This window comes from Phocoena sinus, chromosome 2, assembly GCF_008692025.1.
Source record: "Phocoena sinus isolate mPhoSin1 chromosome 2, mPhoSin1.pri, whole genome shotgun sequence".
NCBI classification, from domain to species: Eukaryota; Metazoa; Chordata; class Mammalia; order Artiodactyla; family Phocoenidae; genus Phocoena; species Phocoena sinus.
The window spans coordinates 102857335-102868140 of NC_045764.1; the positions used below are offsets into that span (position 1 = coordinate 102857335).

Consider the following 10806-nt stretch of genomic DNA (forward strand, 5'->3'; position numbering starts at 1 on the left):
GTGCTTGTTTGCAGTCCCTGGCTTTGACACCAGCCAGGGCCCTGCCTTTTTCTAAGCTAAGCAGACCGTGAACTTGGTTCCTCAGGGTGATCTCCTCCCACCCTCTGCTCTCAGAGAAAGAAGTAACCCTCAAACCACACCAGAGGGAAGCAGGAACACAAATGCCTTGTGTCCTTTCCTGTAACCGAGCTGGATGCCCTGCTACTTTATCATACCCGCCCCACTGAGAGCCACAGTGACAGAATAGTTCCCTATCCATCTGAGCATCTAGCACTCCTCTGGAGACTATAGTTCTTCAAGAGCAAGACCAGTTTTAATCCACTTCTGCTAAGAACAAAGCCTCTAAGGCTCCACATGGGACTCCCCTGGTGGCGCAGTGGTTAAGAATCCACCTGCCAATGCAGGGGGCACCAGTTCAAGCCCTGGTCTGGGAAGATACCGCATGCTGCAGAGCAACTAAGCCCATGTGCCACAACTACTGAGCCTGCAATCTAGAGCCCGTGAGCCACAACTACTGAGCCCACGTGCTACAACTACTGAAGCCCGCATGCCTAGAGCCCGTGCTCCACAACGAGAAGCCACCACAATGAGAACCCCGCTCACCGCAACTAGAGAAAGACTGAGCACAGCAACGAAGATCCAACATAGCCAAAAATAAATAAATAAATAAATAAAAAGAAAGACTCCACGTGGGTGGGCTGGCCCTTCAACCTCCCTCACTTTGAGTAAGCATTACGGATCTATCTCTATTTGGATCTACTCAGTTTCCCTCCTTATCCGTATAGCCTTTTTCTTTTTTCCATATAGCCTTTGATATTCTTTTTTTATCTTTGCCCAAAGGAAAATCACTAAAATCCTCAGATACAACATTATCACTTTATTCAGGAGATAATCAGGTATGATACAGGGCTGACACTGACAAATAGCTGTACAGAAAATTATGCAAATCTGTTACATTTGCTAGAAGAGACTCTCATTGTAAACAAGGAAGAAAAACCAGGAGGGTGCCTAAAGGACTGCAGTGTTTTTTTTTGTTTTTTTTTTTTTTGACTGCGGTGTTTTGAGCAAGTGTCCCCACGCCCCCTTGAGTGAAGGTGGGCTCAGGTGGAGGTGGCCCTTCCAGCAGGAAGAGGAGGAGGCAGCCCCTATGCAGAAGCTGAGCCTCCTGGCCCCACCCACACTCAGCAGCAGGCCTTGTTGAACTCCTGGAGGGCCCAGCGCTTGTTCTCAGTTGCCTGCTTGAGTTGGGTGTACTCTTTCACCAGCCTGTCAAACTCCTCCCCGAGGACCTCATAGGTGTTCAGGACCTGTCGGGACTTCTCCATGTCCTGCTCTTGTAGGTGAATGGCCCCCTCCAAACGGTCCCTAAAAGCCCAGGCACAGAAGATACAATATAAGGATCTGGTTCCTCAGAAACTACACGAGAATGAGAAGGCACTAAAATGAATGAGTCTGGAGGGTATGAGGACCAGCTCTGAACAGCTGCGTCAGGCTCTTGGGAGTTCTCACCTAATGAGACGATGAACTTCCACTTTCTCATCAGTGTAAGTGTCAGACAAAATCTTGAGCTCTTCCATCCTGACCGAGGGAAGAAAGAAATGTCAAGCTGAGGATCCCTAACAGCAGTAGACTTAGGAATGGGACCCAGGACCTGCCAATGGTCAAGGTCCTGTGTTGAGCAGTGACAGGATAAACAAGGTCATTCCAAATTCCCGAGCAATTTAGCTCACAGTAAACCACCTACTTCAGAGGACTTTAAAATAAAAGACCCAAGAATGTTGACAGCTTTAGAGTAATCCAAAGGCTAATACTGCTACGTGACATTTACTGAACACCCACAGGGTGCCAGGCGCGATGGAGACGAAAGAGATGAGGGCGAGGGTTGGAGTGGGTGGTGTATGAGATGGAGTCCCTCAGATCCGCGGTGCTCACAGCTCACCGCAGCTTAAGGATCATGGCGCTGCACTTGACCTCCAGGTACTGGGCATTGATACGGTCCAGCTCAGACTGAGTCTTCAGCCGGTGCTCTTGAAGAAGCCTCTGCAGCAAGGCCAGGCAGCGAAGAAGCACCTGAGCACCCGGGAGGCAGGAGCAAGAGGGCGGCCATGAAAGAGGGTAGAAAAGAAAGCAGATCAGAAATCCCTGGCTTCCCCAGAGGGGCCCCTGGGGTCAGGGTAAAAAAGAAAGGAGGCCATCCCACCGCCCTGCCAAACCTGGGAGTAGGTGGCACTCTTCTTCTCCAGGAGCACCATCTGCTCCTTCTGCTGGCTCTTGGCATCCTGGCACTGCTGCTTCTCACCCACCAGGACCTCTGCGAGGTTCCACACCTTTGCTGCCTTCAGGGTTTCACTGTCTGAATCTGGGCAGAGACAGAGCGCTGGATAGGAAAACCCTAATTGCTCCTGCCCTTTGAAGGCCATGTTTCAGTGCCCCTATCCGATATCTAACCCTACAGATTCTGTCTTCCTCCAGGTTTTCTTCTGATGGCCTGGTAAAAACAGCCCAGTTCTCTTACTTTCCAGATTTGGCCCTTAATTCTTTTTTATTAATTTTTTTGTAAAAATAATTTATTTATTTATGGCTGTGTTGGGTCTTTTTTATTTATTTATTTATTTTATTTATTTATTATTTTTGGCTGCATTGGGTCTTCGTTGCTGTTCGTGGGCTTTCTCTAGTTGCACTGAGCGGGGGCTACTCTTCATTGCGGTGTGCGGGCTTCTCATTCTGGTGGCTTCTCCTGTTGCGGAGCACGGGCTCTAGATGCGCGGGCTTCAGCAGTTGTGGCGCACGGGTTCTAGAGCACAGGCTCGGTAGTTGTGGCGCGTGGGCTTACTTGCTCCACGGCACGTGGGACCTTCCCGGACCAGGGCTCAAACCCGTGTCCCCTGCACTGGTAGGTGGATTCTTAACCACTGCGCCACCAGGGAAGCCCCGGCCCTTAACTCTTAAATCATAGAAATAAAGATAAGGTCAACTCCTATTAACCTGAATTTTACTCCCTATTTCATTCTGATTCTCTTAAGAACGAACCATCCTTCCCTGCAGCAAGAGGATGCTGCCACTTTGCTGAATAAAAGAAGTCTCTACAAAATTTCTTGCTTTTATTCTACCAGCAAGGAAACAAACAAGTAAACATTTCCAACGCTTCTCAGCTTCTGTCCCAAATCTAAAATTCAAACACATTATTCTCAAAAGAGAAGACCAGGAGCCCTGAAGGCCAGCCATGAACAGAACACAGCCAGCACGCACCTGAACTGGGATTGTGGTAGCAGAGCAGGGTGAAACATTTCTTCTTGAGCTGCTCCTCCACTTCAGGCAGGAGCCGGGCTCTCATCCACATAAAATCCTACAGCCACAGAAGTGAAAAGTGAGATGTAGACAGACTGTTGGAACTAGAAAGATCCAGTGAATGAATATGTGATGACTAACAATCTCAATGATAACTAAAGAAGATGCATCGAGAGACATCAGGGAGATTAATTTTTAACCCATCAAATTAGCAAAGAATACAATGACTGTCAAGATCCCATGCTGATGAAAACGTGGGGACCTAGGTGCACTGGGAGCTCTTCTCTGGACAGCAGTTTGGCAATACGTACCAGTGTGTTCAATGTGTGTAGCCTGTGACCTGGTGATCCCAATTCAAGCACTAACACTCGGAAAATAATCATACAAAGACATGTATGAACTAGCATGTTCCTATCAGTGTGGCTTCTACCAGCAAAAATGTGGAAATAACCTTAAATTAATATCCATCAATAAGGTTAAGCAAATTATGCTACATCCATACAATGGAATCCTATCTGTAATTTAAACTGATGATACAATAGGACTCTGAGCACTAACTATGTGCCCGGACACTGCTGAGAGTGCCTGAGGAAGGTGAGAGGGATAAATTAGGAGGGTGGGATTAACAATACACACACTACTATATATAAAATAGATAACCAACAAGGACCTACTGTATAGCACAGGGAACTCTACTCAATATATTTTATAATAACCTATAAGGGAAAAGAATCTGAAAAAGAATAGATATAAATATACATATAACTGAATCACTTTGCTGCACACCTAAAACTAACACAACATTGTAAATCAATTACACTTCAATTAAAAAAAAAAGAGTGCTTTAGGAGGTATCATCTTATTTACAGTTATTTGAAAAGAAATATATATACCTTAAAATAATCATATACTTGAAAAAAGTCCAAAATATATTGTGAGAACAGATTATACTCTCTATACAGGTATGGAAGGTATAATACTATTTATGTCAAGCTGTATATAATAATACTGCATTTATTTCTAGATTTAGTATTTCAGCTTTTACTTTCTTCCTTGTAATGTCTTTCTTATTTACTTGAGTTTGACCACCACGAACATGTTTCATTTTTATAGAAACAATAAAGCTTAACCAAAAAATGTTTAAATATATGGGAGAAATTAACCCATTTCCCTTCTTTGGTCCCAATATCTGCCCCCCGCCAACCTCTGAGGGTGGCATGAGCTCCAGAAGGTCCACCTTCTCCAGCCCAAGCAGTGGGGGCACCTCCCTCTCCTGGCTGGGACCTAAGAGCTGTGTCAGCTCAGTCACGAGCAGCCGCTGTTCAAGGGTCTCATGAAACTGAGAGAGAGAATAAAAAACAAAAAGAAGTTACTATAAAACTTCTCCCACTCCATCTCCTCCATCCTCACAAACCAGTTTTTCACACATCTTCAAAGTCCTCAAACGTGTCATCCCCTTCGGATGACTTCCCAGCTGCCAGTACTTTCTCCTGTCAATCTTTCTTTTCAAAACCCTGACAACACATCCACCTCTTCCCCATAACCACAGTCCCTTTCCTTCTTGATAACCACTACTCAAAGCTCCTATTTCCCCCAGATCATAGAATCAGTTGAAGCCATAGCTGGCCTCGTCATTCCTACAGCTGGTACCAATGCCTACTTCATCTCTCCTGCCTCACCTTTTTGTCCTCAGAAGTTAAATTTCTGTCTTGTGTCTTCACATAGTAGTCCACAAGCAGCTCTTGAATGACTCTCTGTAAAATTTCAGACCTTAACCACGTTGTCTTATGCAATCGAACTTCCTTCCACGCCTAGAAAACCAAAAAAATCCCAGGTAGGAACCCCTCTTTCTCAGAAGATATTTCCTTCCTCCCTATTAGCCCTTCTCCCAGGGCCCTTACCTGAGCCTGCTCCTTTGCCAGTGTGAGGCTTAAGCCACTCTCGTCCATGTGTTGTGAGAGACTCAGCAGCAGTTTGCTGAAGTGTGGGTTCTGTAATAGGTCCTCTTCACTCAGGTTACAAGGAGGAAGCTGTTTGCTGCACACTTAAAGGGATGTCCCCCATAGGGACCAAAAAGCAAAGACAGTATGGACTCAATTTATATAACTGAGCATAACTCTTAGCTTAATACTCACTTCCAAAAAACCCCTAGGTTTTTGGTAGGGAAGTTTTCTAAATCGAATGAAAATTTTAAGAAAAACAAAAAATAAGGAATTCCCTGGCGGTCCAGTGGTAAGGACCTTGTGCTTTCACTGCTGAGGGCCCGGGGTTCAATCCCCGGTCAAGGAACTAAGATCCCACAAGCCCCGTGGCGTGGCCAAAAGAGAAAGAAAGAAAGAAAAAAATCCACAAATAAACTAGAGGCAATACTCAAAGTAACAAGCATTTATATTATATACAAGGACATTAATCAAGAATTAGGCAATGAGTCTTAAAAAAACTAAGATCTTAGAAAATGGAAATGCAGTTGGAAAATATTAGACAAAGAGAATCAAGAATAAGGGACTCTTTGGTATACCACAGTACCTAAAATGCCTCATTCACACAGAATACCTAGAGCTCTTGAGGAAGGAAAAAAAAAAAAAACCACGTGTAAAGTTCCCTCTTTGTATGGGATCTCTAGTCGCATAAGCAAGACTGAGAGAAGGTATATTCTTAACAGTAAATAAAAAATTTAACTAACCAAATTCTCCTTATTGTAAATAGACTGAGTAACCCATGTGGATGCAGAACAGCACATGCGTGAGAAAAAGTGCAAGAAGTCAGGATCCACTGTTTATTCCATATGCTCAAAGGGCTTTTTTTCCATCTCTTTTCCCACGTGCTTTCTGCTGAGGTCTTATGTTTTACTCCCACTCACCAAACACTTACATTTTCATTCTTTGGACCATCATACCAGAGTCCTTTAGGAGAATAAGAAATCTTTTTTTTTCCCCCAAAGGCATTGAAAGATCACTATGGAAATGGTCAAAATACGGAAGATTCAAGTTTTTGAAGGATTCAAGAAAGGATTTGAGATATGCAAAGAATTCAAGATATGGAAGGATCTGAGATTTTGGAGGACAAGATATGAGAAAATTCAAGACACAGGTAGGAAGGTAGCTTTCAAAAGTTCAAAGGCCACGCTCATCTTCAGGATATGCTGGCTAACTCAGCATGGGAGCATCTTGAAATTTTAGTCTACTGCACTAGCAAGTACCGAACAGGAGTCAGTATAATCTGTCTGCCAATAAGAGTGTTTAAGAATCTTCAAGTATTCTAGTTCCTCTAGAAAGTTAGGCTTCTGTGCGAGAAACCATACTGGTGAACATTATAAATCCTTTTTAAATTTTTTTTGGCAACGTCGCATGGCATCTCAGTTCCCCAACCAGGGGATGAACCCAGGCCATGGCAGTGAAAGCACTGAATCCTAACCACTGGACCACCAGGGAATTCCCCCTTTTGATTATAGACGACAAGACCCTAGATAAGACCTCTCTGGATAAGTCCTCAATCCTCTTTCAAATGTCTACACTTACCTTGTTGGAGTATTTCCATCCCTTCTCCAGATGAGCAGAAATCCCCGGATGCCATCTGCTTTTCTTGTGATTCTTATCTGCCCAACTGAGTAAAAGAAACAAAAAGATAAATAAACTGGCTTGGCTGCTCGAGAGAGACAACTACCTTGGGTTCAAATTTCTGTCATCTACAAGCTGGGGAGGAGAAACACCTCTTACAGGGCGGGGACTATGTCACACATCCTGGGTCCTGTCTGAAAAGGAGCCTCCTTGGGAAAGAAAACTTTCCAATTCACTAGTCTAAACAGGAGGATGGCCCCCTCCCCCCACCATTATGTCTAAGGTTAAAACTGAGCTGCTGCTTTCCAGTTATGAGCGAACTGGGAAAAGGGGGAAAAAAATCCAGGTCTGCTTTTTTCTCCAGTCAAATAAGCCAGCTATCAAATTCCACAATAGTTTCTTGTGCTTCTTTAACTTGTCCTTTCATCTGAGATCTGTTGGTAGTTTTTGATCATTAACTCTAGAAACATCCTTCTGGAGTGACGAATCATTCCACACTTGAACAAAAACAACTGGTTTTCACATAACAGCGTTAGTAAAGAGCACCTGGAGGAAAGAGCATGACAAGAAGACTGACAGGGAGGTCAGGGCCAGAAGAGGAACTCAAAGGTGTATTAATGCGTCTGAGGCCGGGAGGACGACGTGAGCCGTTGGTGTTTTGCCAGAACACGGAGTACACTGAAAAGAATGACATCAACACAAAAGGGCAGTAAAGATGGGCACAGTTTAGACTCTGTGGAGACAAAATTTTTCCCTTGACATGACTTCCCATTTTTTTCTTTCTTTGCTCAACCCCCTCCTCTCTGCAAAGTATCAAACTCCGAAGGGAAGCTGAGCCTCCCAAAGCAGAACAGACAATAGGTTACTATGATTTAACACTTCATGTTCACAGAACATTTGGTTTACTCCCTGGTTTTAGGAGTAACATAAAAGTAACTACTCATTTGTGTTGTAACATGGTCTAGAGGGGGACGTAGCTGAGGTATCAGAATTCTAAGACTTAATTTGCGGCTCAGCCGTTGCTTCTGTGCGAATTTAAGGGACTTGATTTTTTGTGCCAAACTTTTTCCCACCTGCAAAACTGAGATAACGATTCCTGCCTTGGATGAGACATTAAGAATTAATAACACAATCGACTTGTCAACAAAAGCCACTACTTAAGTGTTTTAGCATTCTGTTTATCACGGATCTAAGCCTGAAAATAAATTTTGCAGGGAAACTTCGCCCACGGAAATGAGGACCAACCCAAATTTCAAAAAAAGTCAGCTGTTCTTCCCTCCCTAGGGGAAGTGCCCACTTGGGGTTTTTTAGGGTGCTTTCCTCTACCCTTTTAAAGTGCTACAGGGCGTGAACGGTGGCGGCAATCAGGCTCGATTCTCCACCCTTTGCACTCAGACGTGTTTAAACGGTGATACAAGGACCGAAGCATTTAAATGTTCTGACTCAGGCGTCTTTTAAATTCTTAGATCTGTCTTTACACGCTGCACTGAACGTTAAATTGATTTTACAGGTATTTTCACAAGATGTGACCCTTACAGAGCCCGAGATGAATCAAAATGCGGCGCGGGCTCTCCAGCGCCTACTTTCCTTCCGCCTGGGCAGTCAAGGATTCCCAAGGCCGAGGGCGGTCTCGGCGACCGGATACCGGGGACTGGCCGGCTTAACCCTCCCAGCGCTCCTCCTCCCCGCAGCGCCGCCCGCCGACCCTCCGGAGCAAACCTGCACAGCGTGGGCAGCTGAAGCTCCCGAGGCAGTGCCGAGGGGGCTGGGGCGGGCAGGCCGGCGGCAACACCCGGCCCCCGGCCGCCCCCGGGCTCCGGAACCTCTCCCTCGGACCGGGCTCAGGGGCTGCGGGAAGCTAGGCCCGGGAGGACCGCGCGGGGAGGTCGGGGGAGGGGAAAAGGCCGAAAGCTCACCGGAGGCAGTGGTAGGGGGCGGGGCCCCGCTCGAGGCGGGAACGCAGGCTCCGCCCCCCGCCTCGCTCGCGCCCTTAGACCCCAACGGCCGGAAGACTGGGTGTTCGGAATCCGGGCTGGGAAGGGGAGACGTCGTAAGCAGACTTCTTTACCATTTCTCCTGGGTACCTTCCCCCATGTTGAGGGCAAACGTTAAGAAGACGGTAATAATTGCCGGCTTCTACTGAGGGCCCACAATGAGTCAGACTATGCCAAGAGTTTTACTTCCCTTGCCCCGCCCCGTTTAGTTCTTAGAGTGTCCTACGAGGAAGTCACTATCATACCCATTTTACAGAGGGGAAGACTAAAGCGCAAAGAGGTTATGTGGCTTGTTCAAGGTCGCGGCTTGCAGAGTGTAAACCTGACCCAAGGGCCCTCTGAACCTTCCCAGACCTGCCGCCCACTGGCACTGCCAGCCCTGCCCCTTGGATGGGCTTCCCATCCAATTTCCTCCCCCAGGCTCCTCCTCTGCCCTCTCCTTTACCTCTCATCCTTCACTAAAACCCCTGTCTTCCTTTTTTAGACTATGTGGACATTTATTGTTTGCTTAACCAGAAGTCTGGAGCTGGGGGTCCTAAGGCTTCTTAGTAGCTCTGTGGTATCAAGGTTGTTTACAGTTCTCTTCGCAATCCCCTCATGGTCAAAAGGTGGCTTCAGAAGTTCAAGGAGTACATCCTCTCAACAGCATCCCAAGCAAGATGGAAGGGGAAGAGCCTTCTTCCTGTAACAGTCAAGGAAGAAAATCTTTCCCAGGAGCACCCAGCAGACTTTCCCATATGTCTTATTGCCAGGTTGGGTCACCTGCCCACCCCTAGACCAGTGAGCTGGATGTCTTACATTTGCCCCCCCAGATCCACCTTCTCTTCAACCTATGTAGAAGGTAAGGACTACCTCAGGACTTCAGGGTTCCCATATTCTCTGACTAGTATCAGCCAATGGGGGATCCCAGCAGGAGGTGGGAGGACAATTCCCCTGACTTCCTCTCTGGCCTTGACCTCAGGCTGGCTATGGACTTTGACCAAAGGTCATTGTTCCTCTCAGGGGGGTCTACCCACCTCTCTCTGTCTTAACCCCCACCCACCCTTTTTTCAAAGTCGACTGGAATTAGATGAATTATTTTAAAAATATTTGATGCTAAGTAAATTGCACCAAGGTTATGAAATCTCTTGCATCAGAGAAGCAGATAGTCTGGGGTAGAGGGAAAAGAATCTCAGGGCTAGATGTGCTGGGTGGCAGAGAGTTTAACCTTTTCTTTTGGTACCAACTAGAGAATTCTGCTAGCAATACATAGGGAAATAGGGTGATCCAGTGCAGAAATTTTTTACCCCTGGTCATCTTGTCAACTGCCACCTTTCATGCTTAATGTTAAAGTGCTGTCATTTTCTAAGGCTTTTAAAGATCATTTATGCTTCCTCAGTTCTGTAGTGCAGCGTCATTAAATATCAGGCATAATGTCCCTAACAAACAGCACTTGGAACAAAATAGCAAGCGTGCTTTGGTGACTCAGAGCTGATCAGAAATCTACAGAAATTTCATGTCTCATAGTTGCCAAGTTTTCTAAAATGGTACTACAAAGCTTTGGCTAAGCAGCTCTAAAGTACTGGGGGAATGAGGAGGTGAAGGGTACAGAGGCCTGTCTTCAGGTAGGAGGGCAGAGGGGAGAGCCTTGGGAAGACTTGAATTGGATCAAACCTTCACATGCAATTATCTGTTCCATCTGTGTCTCTGACAAACTGTGTGACCTTGGGTTTCTGGTTCCTTATCTGTCAAAAGGAAGAGCTAACATATTTCTAGCTCCTCCAATCTCATAGTGTTGATGTAATGATCAGATGAGATAATGGCTGAGATAATGCTTTGGAAAGACTGTCAAAGTGAGGTGTTTTACAACTGACACTTATTAAGCACTTATTAAGTGCCTTGGGAGAGACACAAAGATAAATAGGACTCAGTCCCTGCCCTGAAGAAGTTCATAATCTAGTTCAGAAGATAAAACATACATATGAAAA

At 45.8% G+C, this 10806-nt stretch overlaps 1 protein-coding gene across 7 annotated transcripts; it reads right to left on the bottom strand.

The window, feature by feature from the left end:
* Positions 1-857: 857 nt before the first annotated feature.
* Positions 858-8771, bottom strand: HAUS4 (HAUS augmin like complex subunit 4). 7 transcript variants are annotated; one of them, XM_032624402.1, is made up of 11 exons: positions 8565-8749; positions 7392-7523; positions 6807-6891; positions 5190-5325; positions 4968-5099; positions 4493-4627; positions 3250-3346; positions 2214-2377; positions 1940-2070; positions 1510-1578; positions 858-1365 (listed from the first exon to the last, which is right to left on the bottom strand). In XM_032624402.1, exons 2-11 carry the CDS (start codon positions 7405-7407, stop codon positions 1182-1184), a joined length of 1149 nt encoding a protein of 382 aa, XP_032480293.1. In that variant the 5' UTR covers positions 7408-7523; positions 8565-8749; the 3' UTR covers positions 858-1181. The 7 variants fall into 7 exon arrangements, with proteins under 7 accessions (XP_032480293.1, XP_032480296.1, XP_032480295.1 ...); XM_032624407.1 differs by having other exon boundaries at positions 993-1365; positions 2214-2359; positions 5190-5332; positions 8565-8739; XM_032624403.1 differs by having other exon boundaries at positions 1049-1365; positions 2214-2359; positions 8565-8748.
* Positions 8772-10806: the final 2035 nt, after the last annotated feature.

Coding starts and splice junctions, on each gene's coding strand:
- HAUS4 (XM_032624402.1), bottom strand. Junction 4,628..4,967: donor TAACTTCTGAGGACAAAAAG/GTGAGGCAGGAG, acceptor TCTCTCTCTCAG/TTTCATGAGACCCTTGAACA. Junction 1,579..1,939: donor GCCATGATCCTTAAGCTGCG/GTGAGCTGTGAG, acceptor TCCCTCGGTCAG/GATGGAAGAGCTCAAGATTT.